The sequence below is a fragment of the Amblyraja radiata genome, chromosome 13 (genome assembly GCF_010909765.2).
Source record: "Amblyraja radiata isolate CabotCenter1 chromosome 13, sAmbRad1.1.pri, whole genome shotgun sequence".
Taxonomy (NCBI): domain Eukaryota; kingdom Metazoa; phylum Chordata; class Chondrichthyes; order Rajiformes; family Rajidae; genus Amblyraja; species Amblyraja radiata.
In genome coordinates this window covers 9,669,889-9,690,199 of record NC_045968.1, presented here as the reverse complement: position 1 = coordinate 9,690,199, position 20,311 = coordinate 9,669,889, and the positions used below count along the sequence as shown (strand labels likewise).

Here is a 20,311-nt window from a genome sequence, read left to right as displayed (position 1 = left end):
GATAGTCTTCATCATAGTCGAAGAGAGGTCGAAGGAGGTCGTCTTCACTCTCCGCTATTCGGTGTCCAATTTTCCCGAAGTTAGTCGTAGCTAGTTGAAGCTGGTCTTCAACATAGAAGGAGGTCTCCAACATGTCATTTTTTCGAACTCTTCTAAACTCGCCAATTAGGTCGCCCAAGTGGGACAGCCCCTTTAATGATGAGATTACCAAGCCTCACAACCAAGGAGACTTCGGAGAAGTGAAATGCTTTCACTTAAATTTTGAATTTGTTTACGATGCGCTCGGGCAGGGAGGCTGATGAAACTTCCTGCAGTACTTCACATATTCCTGAAGGGTGCAATGCCAGAAACATTGTCTTCATTACACTTTTTTTTTTTAAAAGCAAAAAGCGCAAAAGATACGAGCGGGAGTCCAGCTACAGGGCTCTTCAATCTAATCGGGCTGGCTGATACATTCTTGGTTCCAGCAGCACTTCTTGCTCTCTCCTCACACTGGTTGACTCTCTTGTAGATTAAGGTATTGATCTTCAGCTTGCATAATTCAATGATTCCTCCACCACCGTTCTCAGCGGGAGAGAATTTCAAAGGTTCACAACCCTTCAAGAGACGTTCCCACCTTGTCTCGATCTGAAATGGACAAGCCTGACACTATTTGCCTGAAGCAAGCTGCCTTGAACCATATTGGTGTGGATGGTGTAGCTGGGCTGGTTGGCCGGCAACAGCAAAGCACTGGTAGAGTAACAATTGTGGCCAAATAAATGCCATCGATCCCAAGAAACAACCGCAGTTCCATTCATAAAGGAGCCACTCAGACCCCTCCTAGCCTTTTCCCTAAACAATCCCAATCTCGATTCGAAACGTCACCTGTTCCCTTTCTCCAGAGATCCTGTCTGACCCGCTGAGTTACTCCAGCTTTTTGTGTTTAAACCAACATCTGTAGTTCCTTCCTGCCCAATCATCTTGAGAATATGGGGTAGGCCATTTAGAACGGAGATGAGGAAAATCTTTTTTCACCCAGAGAGTGGTGAATCTGTGGAATTCTCTGTCTCAGAAGGCAGTGAATGCCAATTCTCTGGCTGCTTTCAAGAGAGAGTTGGATAGAGCTCCTAAAGATAGTAGAGTCAATGGATCTGGGGAGAAGGCAGGAACGGGGTACTGATTATCGATGATCAGCAATGATCACAATGAATGACGGTGCTGGCTCAAAGGGCCGAATGGCCTACTCCCGCACCTATTGTCTATCCAGATACAAGGCATTTAAGAGTCTTTTGCATAGGCACATGGATATGGAGGGATATGGATCATTTGCAGGCAGAAGAGATTAGTTTAACTTGGTATCATGTTCAGCACAGACATTGTGGGCTGAATGGCCTGTTCCTGTGCGTTACTGTTTCATGTCCTATACATTGTTGCATGGTTGTGATCCTGTGCAGTCCCATAGAATAGGGAAAGTGGGAACATTTGTGAAAACAGTGAATGAACTGCTGATGGTACACAAAAATGCTGGAGAAACTCAGCGGGTGCAGCAGCATCTATGGAGCAAAGGAAATAGGTAATGTTTCGGGCCGAAACCCTTCTCCTATTTCCTTCGCTCCATAGATGCTGCTGCACCCGCTGAGTTTCTCCAGCATTTTTGTGTACCTTCGATTTTACAGCATCTGCAGTTCCTTCTTGAACACAATGAACTGCTGATGCTGGCTTAGCTGAACACAAAAAGCTGGAGTAGCTCAGCAGGTCAGGCAGCACCTCTGGAGAAAATGATTTGTTGACATTTTGGGATGTCGTGTCTCGACTGAAAACGTCACCTATTCCTTTTCTTCAGAGATGCTGCCCGACCCACTGAGTTATTCCAGCATTTGGGTATAAACCAGCATCTTCTGTTCCTTCCTACACAGGTGGAATATAAAAAAGGGATGTAATGCTGATGCTTTATAACACACTGGTCAGATCGCATTTGGAGTATCGTGAGGCGTTTTGGACCCCATATCCGAGGAAGGATGTGCTGGCATTGGAGAGGGTCCAGATGAGGTTTACGGGAATGATTGGGTTAACATATGACGAGCGTTTAATGGCTCTGGGTCTCTACTCGCTGGAGTTTAGAAAGGATGAGGGGACTCTACATTTAAACTAGTCTAGCTAGAGTGGACTTGGAGAGGCTGGTTCTACTAGCGGGAGTCTAGGACCAGAGGACACAGCCTCAGAGTTAAAGGACGCACCTTTAGAAAGGAGATGAAGAATTTCTTAAGTCAGAGGATGGTGAATCTGTGGAATTAATTGCCACAGAAGGCTGTGGAGGCTAAGCTTTTTAAAGTGGAGATGGACATATTCTTGATTAGTAAGGGTGTCAATGGTTATGAGGAGAAGGCAGGAGAATGGAGTTGAGATGGAAAGATAGATCAGCCATGATTGAATGGTAGAGTAAACTCGATGGGCAGAATGGGCTAATTCTGTTCCTATGACTTAATGAATGTGAAACAATCTCAAAACTAGCAGTTCAAATATAGTATTTTGATATTTTGACCAACAATAATAAGGAAAACAATCAAACAGCCTCAGAATTAAAGAACGTTCCTTTGGGAAGGAGATGAGGAGGAATTTCTTGAGTCAGAGGGTGGTGGATCTGTGGAATTCATTGCTGTAGAAGGCTGTGGAGGAACATCAATGGATATCTTTAAGGCAGAGATAGATTCTTGATTGGTATGGTTGTCAGAGGTTATGGGTTGAAGGCAGGAGAATTGGGTTGAGAGAGAAAGATAGATGGAATGGCAGAGTAGACTCGATGGGCCGAATGGCCTAATTCTGCTCCTATCACTTACGAAATGATAATGAAGAGGCCAGGTGGAAAGTGATATAGAAAAAAGAGAATAAAAACATCCTAGGTTTTGCGAGTTAAATTAAGGAATAAAATTGCTTATTATGCAGTGTACTGTATTAGTGCATCGCTCACAAACCACCAACTTAATGAAGTGGAAACATAGACAGTCTGGAGACATTTCAGAGAATGTAAAAACCTTATTATTACTTTGAAGCTTTTTTTTCCCCATGACCATTGTAAGATCAATCATTGTTTTTCAACTTTCACATTTCACAGAGTATTTTGGGTTTTATTCACATGTTGAGATTCAGAATACTCCTCGTCAATTAACCAGACACGCAAGAACAGATTGTTTTGTGCCTTGCCAAAAATGATCATTAAATGCAACACGAACAATTTCGCCGGAATAAGCAAGGGGAGGATATAAACTGTGATTCAGCTTCAGATATTGTGCAGAAAACATGCGACAAAGTGAATGAAAAGGACAGTTCTGGCCCCAGGAGATGGTAAAATTGGCTTTCTCTTGCATTATGTAGGCTACAGAAATTCATACATATGCAGCAAGTCACCCTGACTTAGATGCTTATTTCAATGCAAGAGGCCTCTCAAACCTGGCGAGCTGCCATCCAATCATTCCGATGATCTCACTTCGTCTTCTTATTTTCTTGTGACCCTACAACCTTTTTTTTCTCTTTCACATGTCCAACAAATTCCCTTTGTCATTTATCTTATATTAGGATGCTAACTTACTGTAGCCAAGTAACCTAGCAGCAGAACAGGATGAGAGGTGCTGGAGTAACTCAGCGGGTCAGGCAGCATTTCCGTAGAACGTGGATTGGTGACGAATCAGATTGCAACGCTCTCCACTAGGGTCCCAACCCGAGATGTCACCCATCCATGTTCTCAAGGGATGCTGTATAAGAAGGAACTGCAGATGTTGGTTTAATCCGAAGATAGACACAAAAAGCTACATTGTGGGACGTACTGAGGTCCTTCCAAGAAGCCAATTCATCAACGCTATCTAATGGGCAACTACAGCTGGACAGATTTACTAGAATGTTGCCTGGGTTTCAGCAACTAAGTTACAGAGAAAGGTTGAACAAGTTAGGGCTTTATTCTTTGGAGCGCAGAAGGTTAAGGGGGGACTTGATAGAGGTTTTTAAAATGATGAGAGGGATAGACAGAGTTGACGTGGAAAAGCTTTTCCCACTGAGAGTAGGGAAGATTCAAACAAGGGGACATGACTTGAGAATTAAGGGACTGAAGTTTAGGGGTAACATGAGGGGGAACGTCTTTACTCAGAGAGTGGTAGCTGTGTGGAATGAGCTTCCAGTGAAGGTGGTGGAGGCAGGTTCGTTTTTATCATTTAAAAATAAATTGGATAGTTATATGGATGGGAAAGGAATGGAGGGTTATGGTCTGAGCGCAGGTATATGGGACTAGGGGAGAATACGTGTTCGGCACGGACTAGAAGGGTCGAGATGGCCTGTTTCCGTGCTGTAATTGTTATATGGTTATATGGTTATATGGTTAATAACTATTGACCATGCCAGCAATGCAAACATAAGAAATGAAACCACAAATAAGACACTTGGTCGCGCATGTCTATTCTACCGTATGATAAGATAATAGCTGACATTTCCTCGCATTGCTCCCAAGTCCTTTACACTTTTTGTGTAGGAAGGAACTGCAGATGCTGGTTTAAATCAAAGAAAGACACAAAAAGCTGGAGTAACTCAGCGGGACAGGCAGCATCTCTGGAGAGAAGGAATGGGTGACGTTTCAGGTCTGAAGAGGAGTCTCGACCCGAAATGTCTCCCATTCCTTCTCTCCAGAGATGCTGCCCGTCTCGCTGAGTTACCCTTACTCTTTTTAATATCCAAAAATGAATCTATCTTAAATACACTGAGCATTTGAGCCTCCATAACCTATTTCGGTAGAGAATTCCAGAAATTCGCTGCCAGAAGTTTATTTTTAGGGCAGGCTTGAAAGGGTACTCCCTGTACTAGAGGTCTAGTATGACTTCCCATACTTCCCTTGCTCAGACTCAGACTCACTCTCCAGCCTCTCCCGACTGACCAATAATGTAATAACTAATCTAAAGGGCAAGGCTGCCTATACTTATACATCACAATGGCCAAAACTCAGTCACCAACTCAGAACTGAAACTGATTGTGGATGCCCTTAAGGGCCTGACCCACTTTTTCAGCGACTGCCGGCACCCGTCATAGGTCGTTACAGGTCGCCAAAATTTTTCGACATGTTGAAAATCCAGCGGCGACCAGAACAAGGTACGACTCTTTGGACGACTACTCAAGACCATACAGGCTTCACTCCGCGACATGTCGCCAGGGTGTCGCCTGTATGGTCATGAGTTGTCTCCTCAGTCACCCAAAGAGTCGTAGCGTCTTTCTGGTCGCCGCTGAATTGTCAACATGTTGAAAATTTTCGGCAACCTATGACGGGTGCCGGCAGTCGCCGAAAAAGTCGCGTAAGTGGTGCAGGCCCTTGACATTGGATCCCACAGGTTACAGATCTGGTTCATGACTTGCCCTCTCCTGACGTCATTATTTAAATCCAAGGTCATAGGGAATTAAGCCATTCGGCCCATCAAGTACTGATACTGGTACTGATTGGGGATGATCAGCCATGATCACATTGAATGGCGGTGCTGGCTCGAAGAGCCGAATGGCCTACTCCTGCACTACTCCTGTCTATTGTCTACTTTGCTGATAGACACAAAAAGCTGGAGTAACTCAGTGGGGCAGGCAGCACCTCTGGCAGTCTACTCTGCCATGCAATTACAGCTGATCTATCTCTCCCTACTAACCCCACTCTCCTGCCTTCTCCCCATCTCCTCTGGCAGCTGTACTAATCAAGAATCTATCTATCTGTGCCTTAAAAAATATCCACTGCTTTGGCCTCCACGGCCTTCTGTGGCAAAGAATTCCACAGGTTCACCACCCTCTGACTAGAGAAATTTCTCCTCATCTCCTTCCGAAAAGAACGTTCTTTAATTCTGAGGCGATGACCTCTCGACCTGGACTCTCCCTCTAGTGCAAACATCCTCTCCACATCCACTCTATCCAAGCCTTTCACTATTCTGTATGTTTATGTATAAATCAAACACACTCGTACTTGTGCTTGAAATCATAAGTGAATACTCCGGCCGAATGCCCAGAATCCTATACTCAGGGTATGGGGTTTAAGGTGAGCGAGGAAAGATTTAATAGGAACCTGAGGGGCACCTTTTCCCACACACGGGTTGGTGGGTGCATTGGAAAGAACTGCCCGAGGAGGTAGTACAAGAAGATTTAAAAGATACTTGAGACAGGAAAGGTTTAGAAGGATTTGTGTCAAATGCAGGCAGGTGGGATTAGTGTAGGTGGGGTATTTTGGTTGGCATAGGCAAGTTGGACCAAAGGACCTGTATTTGTGCTGTTTGACCAGATGACTAAGTGAGGGAAGCCTGTATGCATTGCATATCGTGCAGAAACAGGCTGTTCCCCCAGAATAACCCTTCAGAGAAACATTCAATTTACCAGTAAGCTCTCTTGTCCCCCCCCCTAACATATATACCCAGTATGAATTATCCTTTGCCTGAATAAGGGAAGGTAAATAAGCAGCAAGCTCCATTAACAAGAAATCTATTTCTTTTTCAAATATATCACGATTGCAAAGGGCATCGAACACAGCACATATTTCCCCTCTCAGAAGAAAGGAACTGTTAGCTCAAACCACTGATGATCATGGATGTTTGCAACTCCATAGCAACCGGTACACAGTAAACAAGTGATTTGAGGAGGTCAGCCTCTAAGAAGCAATCTCGAGATTTGTTTACCGGCCTCTCCACTGGCCGCGTCAGTAAAATAATACTCTTTGATGAATGAATGTCCTGTTAATGACATTATACCAACCTTTGAGAGAATATAAGGATGCACAAGGATATATCGCCTTCAGGCTACATATTCCACATTGATAAATCTTGCTTTAGAATTACATTGCTACCCTTTCACATATTGTTAAAGGCAAATTATTTTTAGTGTATTATAATATGTATTTAATTTGACTAATGTCTTGAGCTTGCAAACGTGGATGTGGATCGGGATAAATCAAATGGCGTGCATAGCAACCATTAGATTTTTTTTTTAAATCATTAAAAGCATATCACCAAACTAGTTTCAATTAATGTACGTTCCCCCCGTGATTTCTCCGAGATCTTCGGTTTCTTCCCACACTCCAAAGACGCACAGGTTTGTAGGATAATTGGTTTGGTAAATGTAAAGATTGCCCCTAGTGGGATAGTGTCAATGCGCGGGGATCGGTGGTCGACGCGGACCATGTGGGCGGATGGGCCTGTTTCCGCGCTGTATCTCTAAACTAAACTAATGTAAGCAAGAATGTCTGATTCAAAATATTGCTTTTTTCCCCCCCTCAATATTAGCATTATTTTGATTGATGCGCACAGTTTTTAAAACAATATCCTCTAGACACCCGCTAGCAGCTCCAGTGATAAGTTTATTGATTAGGTTGCACTCTGATAAAAAATCCTGTACAACCAGTACCAAATGCTTAACGTCATGAACAGAACTGTCAGTGCTTTGTTGTTCAATTGGCAATTGCTCAACTCCCAGATTTCCACTCATGCACAGTCAAGCGAGATCTTAAGTTTACTTAATGTTACTGGGCACCATATCAAGAAACCCCTGCAGTCCCTCTCTCTCTGCCCTCCCTCCCCCACCCTAGTCATCCTACTAGTTCCACTGTTCGCATCACTGTGTCCCTTCGTTATCACCTCTACCCCAGCCAACAATGGAGCATTGTGGACTCCACCCTTCCTTGGTGATCTGTTGCCAGCCCTGATTTGTTCTGGCCATTTTCTACCTCTCCCTACAACTCTCCCCCACCCCCCACACCTTCAGTCTGAAGAAGGGTTTCGACCTAAAACATCACCAGCTCCTTTTCTCCAGAGATGCTGCCTGACCTGCTGAGTTGTTCCAGACTTTGTGTCTTATCTTCCATATCTGACTATCTCCCAAAGGGCCCAGTGGGAGAAGTTCAACTCACTTAGATTCCCATTATTTACACTGGAGGAATAACTTTCCGAAACGGTGACACACTGGCATGGCTGCTGCCTCACAGTGTCAGAGACCCGGCTTCAATCCTGATCTTGAATGCTGTCCGTGTGGAGTTTGCACGTTCTTGCTGTGACCACGTGGGTGCTCCAGTTTACTCCCACATCCCAAAGGTTAATTGGCCCTCTGTGAATCGCCCCTGGTGTGTAGGGAGGAGATGCGAGAGTGCGATGACATTGAACTAGTGTGAAGGGGCGATTGCCATGGACTCAGAGGGCAGAAAGGCCTGCTTCCATGCTATATCACTAATCTAAACTGGCCTGGATAGAGTGGATGTGGAGAGGATGTTTCCACTAGTGGGAGAGTCTATAACCAAAGGCCATATCTTCAGATAAAAGGATGTACCTTTAGGAAGGAGATGAGGGGGAATTTCTTTAGTCAGAGGGTGATGAATATGTGGAATTCATTGCCACAGAAGGCCGTGGAGGCCAAGTTAATGGATATCTATAAGGTGGCGATTTATGGATGCTTGATTAGCTCGTGTGCCAGGGGTTATGGGGAGAAGGCAGGAGAATGGGGTTGAGAGAGAAAGATAGATCAGCAATGATTGAATGGCGGAGTAGACTTGATGGGTCAAATGGCCAAATTCTGCACCTACCACTTATGTACTTATGAACATAAACACGAGATATTAAATTAGGATCGAACACAAAGTTCTGGAGTAACTCAGTGGGTCAGGCTGCATCTCTGCAGGTCATAGATGGGTGACGTTTTTGGTCGGGACCTTTGCTCAGACTCCCTATTACAAACAGTCTGAAGAAGGGTCCTGGCCCGAAACATCTACTATCTAGGTCTCCAGAGATGCTGCCTGGCCCGCTGAGTTACTCTAGCAATGTGTTCTGCACAATATTCAGCATCTGTAGTTTAGTTTAGAGATACAGTGCGGAAACAGGCCGTTTGGCCCACCCAGTCCGCGCCAACCTGCCATCCCCGCGCCCTAACATCATCCCACACACACTAGGGACAATTTACAATTATACCAAACCTACAAACCTGCAGGCCTTTGGTGTGTGGGAGGAAACCAGAGCACCGGGGAAAACCCACGCTGGTCACAGGGAGAATATACAGGCAACAGCCGTAGTCAGGGTGGAGCCACGGCCTCTGGCGCTGTAAGGCAGCAACTCTACCGCTGCGCCACCGTGCCACCCTCGTGTCTCGATAGAATGGGAAATGTGCCTTTTCTCTGGAGTAGGTGAAAATTAGCAGATGGCAACATGTAAAACAACAGGCGAGCGAGCGAGCTCTCCTTAATATGCTGCCAAGCAGCAACATCTCCACTAACACCACCTGCAATCAGATTACCTGCATCATTAACATCATTAGCGTATCTGGGGCCTGGAGGTATTCAAATTATTGCTTTGTTGGCAAACATAATTGCGCTTCAGAAGTACCTCATTAGTATTGTACGAACAGCATGCCTCTCTATGCAGTCGACCCCCAATGTGGACATATTATGATCTTACTGGGCTTCTCCAGACCACCGATGACATTGAAACGTGGATGTGACTGCCTATAAGGTCCTTGGACAGGAGTATCATTTTATTGAAAGATACAGCATGGGCACACAGAATCCACCCATCCCCTGTTCACACTAGCTCTATGCTCTCCCACTTTCTCATCCACTCCCTACACAATAGGGGGCAATACACAAGACCTAGTAACCTACAAACCCGCACGTCTTTTGGGATGTGGGAGGAAACCTGGGGCGCCTGGAGGAAACCCGCGTGGTCACAGGGAGAACATGCAAACTCCACCCATGATGCGGTGGCCATGAGGTCAGGATCGGACACAGTTCTCTGGCGCAGCAGTTCTACTATGGCACCGCTGTGCCACCCTTATGCCCCTGTCCCACTTAGGAAACCTGAACGGAAACCTCTGGAGACTTTGCGCCCCACCCAAGGTTTCCGTGCGGTTCCCGGAGGTTGCAGGTGGTTGCCGGAGGTTGCAGGTAGTGGAAGCAGGTAGGGAGACTGACAAAAACCTCCGGGAACCGCACGGAAACCTTGGGTGGGGCTCAAAGTCTCCAGAGGTTTCCGTTCAGGTTTCCTAAGTGGGACAGGGGCATTACTATTTCTATCTTATCCACAGCTCTTCAAAAAGGTATGGAAAACAGAGACCCTGGTAAAATTCTGGCCAATACTTGCAACCTTTCCAAATGGATGATCCAATTGTACTTTTTTGTTTCCACATTATATCTTGTATCTGTGAAATCAATGCCCACACCAAGGTGGCAATGCAGAACTTAGTGATGAGTTTATTCCATTCCCCCGGGAATGGCAAAAGGGAACAAGACAATTCCTATAAATTTAATTCAGTTTAGTTTATTGTCACGTATACTGGGGTACAGCGGAAAGCTTTTGTTGCATGCTAACGATTCCCAGAAGAGAGATTAAATAATAGAGCTGAATAAAGTAAGGCTATAGACTGGCACAAAGTGCTGGAGTAACTCAGCAGGTCAGGCAGCACTCCTGGAGAAAAATAATAGGTGACGTTTCTGGTTGAGACCCTCCTTCAGACCTGAAACCTCACCTATTCCTTTTCTCCAGAGATGCTGCCTGACCCGCTGAGTTACTCTAGCCTTTTGTGTCCGCCTTCAGTTTAAACCAGCATCTGCAGTTCCTCCCTACACAAAGTAAAGCTTTTCACTCTACCTGCGACAATACACTAATAGCCCTGTCCCATTGTACGAGTTAATTCAAGAGCTCTCCCGAGTTTAAAAAACCCATCAAACTCGTGGTAAGCACGGTAGCGGGTACGTTGGAGCTCGGGGACGTGTTTTTGTGGCTCGTAACGCTAACGGCAGGTACTCGGGAAACGCAGTAAGCTCGGGAAGACTCGTGAAGATTTTTCAGCATGTTGAAAAATGTCCACGAGAGCCCCGAGTACCGACGAGCGGCCATTACCGTAAATCTCCGAGTTCGAGTCAGGGCAAACTCGGGAGAACTCTCGAATGAACTCGTACAGTGGGACAGGGCTTTAAACTAACTTGGAGCGAAGGAAATAGGCCGACGTTTCGGGTCGAGACCCTTTCGAAGTAAGGGTGGCCTATTTCCTTCGCTCCATAGATTCTGCCTCACCCGCTGAGTTTCTCCAGCATTTTTTGTCTACCTTCGATTTTCCAGCATCTGCAGTTCCTTGTTAAACATTAGGGCTGTAAACTCTGTGCGTTAATGCAGTGACTACCTTTGTTTTTCAGAGACAAGATCCTGTGGCCTGGAATGAAACGTTCCAGAACATCACAAGGAACATTCTACAAACACGTTACAAGTTGTTGCCGTATCTCTACACACTCATGTATGAAGCTCATGCTGGTGGGAGCACAGTCGTGAGACCACTGCATCACGAGTACGTCAACTCTAAAAGAATCTAGTCCCCATTGTTTGGAAAATAGCTCACTTTTACCATGATTCTAAGATGCTGTTGTGTCTATTTATGTAGGTTTTTTGAGGATAAAGCAACGTGGAACATAGATCGACAATTCCTCTGGGGTGCAGCGTTGATGATTACTCCTGCGTTAGATGAGGTAGTCATCTATATTAGTTTTATTGTGCACTTACCAATTCACCATTTTTAATCGCGCACTTTGTTGATATCTTTCCTGTGTGCTTTGTTTCAGGGAGTAACCATCGTGGATGCCTACATCCCAGACTCTCGCTGGTATGACTGGTTCACAGTAAGTTACTGGGGGTGGGAGATTGCAACCTTCACGTGGTCCGCCCTGTTTCGACGAATGCAATCAACCCGGCGTGCACAATCAAATTAGATCAAATAGAACAATTGTCCGACAACTTTAGGCTGTGCACGCCACCTGCAAGAAGAAGAAATAAGTTACTTCACATTACTTACATTCCTTGGAGGGCAGGAGGATGAAGGGTGATCTTGTAGAGGTGTACAAGATCATGAGAGGAATTGATCAGGTAGATGCACATGGTCTCTTGCCCAGAGTAGGCGAATCGAGGACCAGAGGTTTAAGGTGAAGGGGCAAAAGATTTAATAGGAATCTGAGGGGTAACCTTTTCCACACAAACGGTGGTGGCTGTATGGGACAAGCTATCAGAGGAGGTAGTTGAGGCTGGGACTATCCCAACATTCAGGAACAGTTAGACAGGTACATGGATAGGATAGGTTTGGAGGGATATGGGCCAAATGCATGCAGTGGGGACTATTGTAGCTGGGACATTGTTGGCCGGCCGGTGTGGGCAAGATGGGCAAAAGAGTCTGTTTCCACGCTGTATCTGTGACTCTATGACATTGGAAAGGAGTTGAGGGGGAATTTATTTAGCCAGAGGGTGGTGAAATTCATTGCCACAGACAGCGGTGGAGGCCAAGTCAGTGGGAATTTTTAAAGCAGAGATTGACAGGTTCTTGGTTAGTACGGGGGGTCAAAGATTAGGTGCAGGCGGTTGTGAGGGAAAAATATATCAGCCATGATTGAATGGCAGAGCAGACTTGATGGGCCGAATGGCCTAATTCTGCTCCTATGAATTATGATCTTGAAACAGATAACAATCTGAGTTACCAGTCCAAAGATATTTAGTTATTTAGACTTCAACATAATGAGGAAAACAATCAAATGTTAATGAAGAGGCTTATGGTCTGAGAATGTCTTATTCAATCCAATTCATTGATCAGTCTGAAGAAGAGTCCCAACCCGAAACGTCGCAGGTCCATTCCCTCTCCAGATGCTGCCTGACCCACTGAGTTCCTCCATCATTTTGCGCTCCACAACATTGCACTTTGTTATGGATAAGGAGTAAACTTTGGAAAATAACTTTCAAAAAGTTTAGATCATAAAACATCAAAGTGTTCTATGGTATAATATGCAACTTAGTTTTTAGTTCTGGAGATACAGCGCGGAAACAGGCCCTTCGGCCCACCAGGTCCATGCCGACCAGCGATCCCTGCATATTTCCACCTATCCTACTCCTACACTAGGGACAATTTTTACATTTAACAAGCCAATGAACCTATAAACCTGTACGTTGGAGTGGTGCAAAGATGTGCTGTTAGTTTCAAAGCATAATACAAAACAATAACATAACTGTCACAGTCATGGAAGCACAATGCTGATCAGGATGAGAATGTAATCATCCCTTTGGGAGATGATGCAATGAAGTGAGATTCAAACAATTATTAGACACAGAATGCTGGAGCAACTCAGCAGGACAGGCAGCATATCCGGAGAGAAGAAATGGGTGACATTTCAGATCGAGACCCTTTCTTCAGACTGAGAATCAGGGGAGAGGAAGACAGAGATATGGAAGGGTAAGGTGTGAAAACGAGAGATCTAATGGGAGGATGATCAAGGGAAATGTAGAATGGATCATTGTTAGCTGAGGGGAAGTTGACAACGAGGCGTACACATCTCTGTGTCTCCCTCCCCCCTGACTGTGTGAAGAAGGGTCTCAACCCAAAACCCCACCCAGATATGCTGCCTGTCCAGCTGAGTAACTCCAGCATTTTGTGCCAATCTTCGGTGTAAACTAGCAACTGCAGTTCCTTCCTACAATAACATCCAAACAGTTAATGACTAGTGGGTTCACTGCATTTGCAAGACATATTTTTCCATGGTTAACTTGCTTAAAGCAGCTTGACCCTGACACAGTAAATTTAGACTTTCTGACATAGTTCAATATTTATATAGAAATTCTACAAAAATCCCAATACACTCTAAAGTTATTGATGTTTTAATAGGTGGTCTTTTTCACTTGAATCTCTGCTCGCATTGGAGCATTTTAACCCTTGAATGATGAAAGACAGAAACAATAGACAATAGGTGCAGGAGTAGGCCATTCAGCCCTTCGTGCCAGCACTGCCATTCAATGTGATCATGGCTGATCATCCCCAATCAGTACCCCGTTCCTGCCTTCTCCCCATATCCCCTGACTCCGCTATCTTTAAGAGCCCAATCTAGCTCTCTCTTGAAAGTATCCAGAGAACCGGCCTCCTAAGTCAGAGAATTCCACAGACTTGTTGGTTTGGGTGCTGGGGAGTGGGTGGGATACAAGGTGCCTTTTGAAGAAGGCTGGAAAAGAGATGGGGGTGGGACAAAGCTTGGCAAGTGATAAGTGTAGTAGAAGTAACTGCAGATGCTGGTTTACACCAAATATAGACACAAAATGCTGGAGTAACTCAACGGGATAGGCAGCAGCTCTGGAGAACGTAGACAAGCGACATTTTAAGTCTTCCTTCAGACTGAATATAGTCGGGGGGGGGGGGGGAGGACAAAACCTGGCAAGTGATAAGGGTACAAGTGAGAGGCTTGATTGGTAGAGGCTAGAGGTTAAAAAAAAAAAAAGGACTCGAAAGGTTGTTAGATCAGGAGAGAAATGTTAAGCTTGGGGAAGGGATATGGGTGTTAGGTGATGGGGGAGTGGGTGGAGAGGAAAGTGGGTGGGATAGTCGGAGACGATCATCGGGTGACTGATAGTCGGGTGTGTACCTGGGGGGAAGTACAGAGAGAGGAGAGAAAAGGTTGGTGGGTGGGTGGGTGGGAGGAGTTTTTCATAATTGGAAATTTCAATGTTTCCACCTTCAATATCACATTTGATTGTGTCAAAGATTGGAATAGCAAATGTTCACTCTTCAAGAGAACTTGTTGGGAGGGAAATGGTTACAGGTCAGCCTTATTGCCATTTGGATAAAGGAAATTTCCTTTAGAATAAGATTTGCTCTTATGGATTCTGTTGGAAAAAAAATTGACATTGCTTTTTACGAAAGCATCCTCCACCCCCCCCCCCCCCCCAAACCAGCTATAATGGGGAGAAGGCAGCCCATACTGAAGGAAATATTTCTTTAAAAATCTCTAGAAACTTCCCAACCACTTTCTTGCCCCAGATGAATGAGCGCTGGTACATCCAGTACTTTCATGATCACCGCTGCTCATCAAAGCTACATCTTGATAAATGATATTGTTCTTTTTGCCATTAACCATATAGTCTATGCCAGACAATTGCTAGACATGGCCATGTACATATTTATTAGGTCTTTATTCTAATTCCTATGCTGTTGATCATTTTCGATTAATTCATCTACAAGCATTTTCATGGAATTACAAAATTAAGCCTTGGGGTTCTGTTCATCGAGCTTCAATACAGTCATTGTTTACAGCCATTATTTTCTCAATTACATTTATCTTTCAGTATTAAATAGTCCCCAACTATTTCTCCTTTTGAACACTTGCTTTGTTGAAAACTGGCTTGAAATGGCACAATTTTATCTTGTTCCTATATTCTGTGCTGGACTCAGTCCTAATGTTGATGGCAAAGGTTGCTAGCCTGTGCACTGATGACATAATCTTGATTAGTACGGGTGTCAGGGGCTGTGGGGAGGAGGCAGGAGAATGGAGTTAGGAGGGAGAAGCAGATCAGCCGTAATCGAATGGTGGAGTAGACTTGATGGGCTGAGTGGCCTAATTTTGCTCCTATCAATAATAAGTATATCTTATGAATCAAATATACAGAGATCACCTCAACATCTATACGGCTACTACCCACCAATTATAATGTAGAAACATAGAAACATAGAAATTAGGTGCAGGAGTAGGCCATTCGGCCCTTCGAGCCTGCACCGCCATTCAATATGATCATGGCTGATCATCCAACTCAGTATCCCGTACCTGCCTTCTCTCCATACCCTCTGATCCCCTTAGCCACAAGGGCCACATCTAACTCCCTCTTAAATATAGCCAATGAACTGGCCTCGACTACCCTCTGTGGCAGGGAGTTCCAGAGATTCACCACTCTCTGTGTGAAAAAAGTTCTTCTCATCTCGGTTTTAAAGGATTTTCCCCTTATCCTTAAGCTGTGACCCCTTGTCCTGGACTTCCCCAACATCGGGAGCAATCTTCCTGCATCTAGCCTGTCCAACCCCTTAAGAATTTTGTAAGTTTCTATAAGATCCCCTCTCAATCTCCTAAATTCTAGAGAGTATAAACCAAGTCTATCCAGTCTTTCTTCATAAGACAGTCCTGACATCCCAGGAATCAGTCTGGTGAACCTTCTCTGCACTCCCTCTATGGCAATAATGTCCTTCCTCAAGTTGAATTTAATGTTACTATGCCCAAATACAGTGATGTACAGGTACAATATAGTACACTATCCCCTGCATAGCACCCACACCCACACCCGGGCCACTCCCTCTTCTTCCCTATCCCATCAAGCAAAAGGTATAGAAGTGTGAAAACGCACACCTCCAGATTCAGGGGCAGTTTCTTCCCAGCTGTTATCAGGCAACTGAATCATCCTACCACAACTAGAGAGCAGTGCTGAACTACTATCTGCCTCATCGGGGACCCTTGGATTGGACTTTACTGGCTTTACCTCGCACTAAATGTTAATCCCATATCATGTATCCGTACGCTGTAAATGGCTGGATTGTAATCATGTATTTGTCTTTCCGCTGGCTGGTTAGTTCGCAACAAAAGCTTTCCACTGCACCTCGGCACACGTGACAATAAACTAAACTGAATATAAAATCTTGCTTGCATAGACTCAGACAAACACAGAGAGAGAAATTATACATAAATCACACACGACTATTTCCCGGAGCTGCGCGGCGGGAGCCGGACTAGAGGCACCGGTTACCCCGGGAAACTCCCCCTATTCTACCGGCGGGAGCTTGCCACCACATCCCCCCCACTCCTCAGTCGAAGTTGGGTGCCATCAATTGATTTTTTTATTTTTTTATTTTATTATTTTTAAAATCACACACAAATCACGCACAGGGCTCTTAAAAATAGCGGAGTCAGAGAATATGGGGAGAAGGCAGGAATGGGGTACTGATTGGGGATGATCAGCCATGATCACATTGAATGGCGGTGCTGGCTCGAAGGGCCAAATGGCCTACTCCTGCACCTATTGTCTATTGTCTATTGTCTAAATCAGACATAAGATTTCTGAAGGAAAAAAGACTGCAATAAAACAAGACGTTAGTGCAAATATACAAATATAAAATCAAGAGGTGGACCATAGAGTCCTACTGTGGAGGTAGAATTAGGGTTGGCCAGGTTGGTTTAAGAGCTGCCTCATTGGAAAATAGTGACACAAGGATGCTGAAATCTTGAGCAAAAAACAAAGTGCTGGAGTAACTCAACGGGTCAGGTAGCATCTCTGGAGGACATGGATAGGCAACGTTTCGGGTTGGGATTTAATGAAACTAAGAAATTGTAAGCAGCTAAAGCTACTAATACCAAATGTAACTATACAATATTGACTGGAATTAAAAATTGATTGCCACATCAAAAATTGATTGCCACATCAAAAATTGATTGCCGCATGCGTCTATTTGCCCAATATGCATTACCACCATCGATCAATACCTTTCGGCTTGCTGTTTTTAGTGAGCAGAGCATGATTGGGTTTTAGTCTTCAGGCTCAACAGCTTGTTTATACCAGTGCCCCAAACTAAAGGTATTGCAATCAAATTTGCACCCGTCTAATAGGATCAGGAAATCAGAAGCAAAAACCGATAATAACCATGTTCAGGATAATTATTAGTGCCTTTCACAGTAACAAATAGCGGTCACTATTTAGTGTAGTTTAAAAATACGGCGTGAAAACAGGCCCTTCGGCCCACCGAGTCCACGCCGACCAGCGATCCTCGCATACTATCACTATCATACATACCATTGGGACATTTTACATTTACACCAAGCCAATTAACCTACAAACCTGTACGCCTTTGGAGTGTGGGAGGAAACCGAAGATCTTGGAGAAAACCCACGCAGGTCACGGGGAGAACGTACAAACTCCGTACAGACAGCACCCGTAGTCAGGATTGAACCCGGGTCTCTGGTGCTGTTAAGGCAGCAACTCTACCGCTGCGCCACCCCATCATGGTTATTAATCATACTTATTTTCTAAAGGGTGAAAGACTTCTCAAAAGACTGGGTTGGATGCGGATGTTGACACCGCTTGATCACATCAACGTTCATGTCCGAGGAGGCTGCATTATTCCCTGGCAAGATCACGGGATCAGCACACATTACAGGTAACAGTGGGAATTACGGGATAGTCTAATAAATGACTAAATATGAAAGAAATGTTTCAGATAATTTTCCAAGGATACATCTTCAACAAAGTTTCTTCTCAAGTTATTGGAATTAGGACGTTCGGCCCATCAAGTCTATTCTGCCATTCAATCATGGCTGATCTATCCCTTTCAACCCCATTCTCCTGCCTTCTCCCCATAACCCCTGATGCCCATACTAATCAAGAATCTATCTATCTCTGCCATAAAAACATCCATTGACTTGGCCTCCACAGATTCACCACCCCCTCTGACTGAAAAAATTCCTCCTCATCTCCTTTCTAAATGTACTTCCTTTTATTCTGAGGCTGTGCCCTCTGGTCCTAGACTCTCGCACTGGTGGGAAGTTCCACTCCACATTCACTCGATCCAGGCCTTCCACTATTTGGTAAGTTTCAATGAGGCCCCCCTGAATCCTTCTAAACTCCAGCGTGCACAGGCCCAGTGCCGTCAAAGCTCATCGTACGTTAACCCACTCATTCACGGGATCATTCTCGAGTGCGTTTTATGAAGAACCGTCATGGAGTCATAGAGCTCAGATACGCCCCCTTCATCCCATCATGCCCATGCCAACCACCAAGTTCCTATCTATGCTAATTTCATTTTGTTCAGAGTTTAGAGGAGTCCACACCGACCACCGACCATCCGTATACTAGTTCTACGTCATCCCACTTTATCATCTTGACGGCAATTGACGGAAGTCAATGAACCTATAAACCCACACGTCTTAGGAACACGGAGGAAACCGGAGCACCTGGAGAAAACTCACAGGGTCACGGGAAGAACGTACAAAGCCAGGATTGGACCCGGGTCTCCGGCCCTGTAAGGCATCAAGGCCACTGTACAGCCCTTTATTAAATAAGCAAATCTATCAGCGTTTGGTTCATTGCCTTCTCTGCCTTGGCTATTCCAGTGCACATCGAGTGACTTCTTAAATGTTATGAGATGCCCATTCGCCATCATTCACTTGGCCAATGCATTTCAAACTCCAACCATCTTCTGTGTGAAAAAAACCTCTTCTTCAATCGCCTCCGAACCTCGTCCTCCTTTCCTGAAACCGCTGCCCTCTGGCTAGAGACAACTCTGCTGACGGGGAGAGAGGTTCATGGCTGCCCGCCCCTATCGAGATCCCTCATATTTGTGCATGCTTCCATCAGGTTCCACTCCGCCTTCCCTTCCCCACAAAAGTAAATACAATACAATACGGTTTTATTCGTCACATAAAGTGCAAGGGAAATGAATTTGCCAGCAGCGGCACAATGAGAAAGAACACACAATACACAATAAAAATGTTACACAAACATCCACCACAGCATTCATCGCTGTGGTGGAAGGCACAAAAATTGGCCAGTCCTCCTCCATTTCCCCCCGTGGTCGGGCCCAGCACGCATTACAGGTAACGGTGGGATAAATACTATATAACCTCGTCACTGAGACCCTCCAAGCCGGGCAAAATCCAGGCGGTTCTCCTCTCCACCCTTTCTAGAGCATTTGAATCCATTTATTTTTAAAATACTGTGACCATGGATCTGCAAATGAGTAAATGCATGCAACAAAACGTGAAGCATGGTCAGGGTGGGAGTGAACGTACTTGAGAGATAACGGTTCTTCATTAATGTGGATGGAGGTTTAGTTGGAATTAATGCACTTTGAAGGATGTTCTGATAATTTGTTTGCTAGTCACTGATCTTTAAGGATGTCTTGAAATTGCAGTCAAAACTAAAACAAAAAATCTAATATCTTTCCAGTCGGAAGAACTTCCTGGGATTAGTAGTTGCTATGAATGACAACAATGCTGCCAAAGGACAACTTTTCTGGGATGATGGTCAGAGCATTGGTACGACAGCTTTTAATTCTTTATTCTAAATACTTTGGCTAATCTACTGTGGAAGATCGTCAGGCAGGGCTCCCATTGACCAAAGATCACTGCCAATGGATGGCTTTCCAACTAGTCTGTGCACAGCAGTATTCTCCAATGCAATGCAGAGCATCTTGTAGAATAGTAGAGCAGTGACACAGGCCCTTCGGCCCACAATGTCCATGCCGAACATGATGCCAAGTTAGACTAATCTCCTCTGCCTGCCCAATATCCATATCCAGGTCTATCTAAAAGCCTCTTGAATGTCATCGTATCTGTCTGAAGAAGGGGTCTGACCCGAAAACATCACCTATTCCTTTTCTCCATAGATGCTGCCTGCCCCGCTAAGTTACTTCAGAACTTTGTGTTTATCTTTGGTATAAACCGGCATCTGCAGTTCCTTCCTATACATCGATGGGTTCTTGATTAGTAAGGGCGTCAAAGATTATGGGTAGAAGGCAGGAGAATGGGGTT

At 44.9% G+C, this 20,311-nt stretch overlaps 1 protein-coding gene across 1 annotated transcript in view; it reads left to right on the top strand.

The window, feature by feature from the left end:
• The window catches only part of si (sucrase-isomaltase), a 191,940-nt gene that overhangs the window by 157,545 nt on the left and 14,084 nt on the right, over window positions 1-20,311 (top strand). The window contains 5 exon segments of the mRNA XM_033031193.1: window positions 11,147-11,295; window positions 11,389-11,473; window positions 11,567-11,623; window positions 17,816-17,940; window positions 19,728-19,816. Of these exon segments, the coding sequence (XP_032887084.1) occupies window positions 11,147-11,295; window positions 11,389-11,473; window positions 11,567-11,623; window positions 17,816-17,940; window positions 19,728-19,816 (505 nt within the window).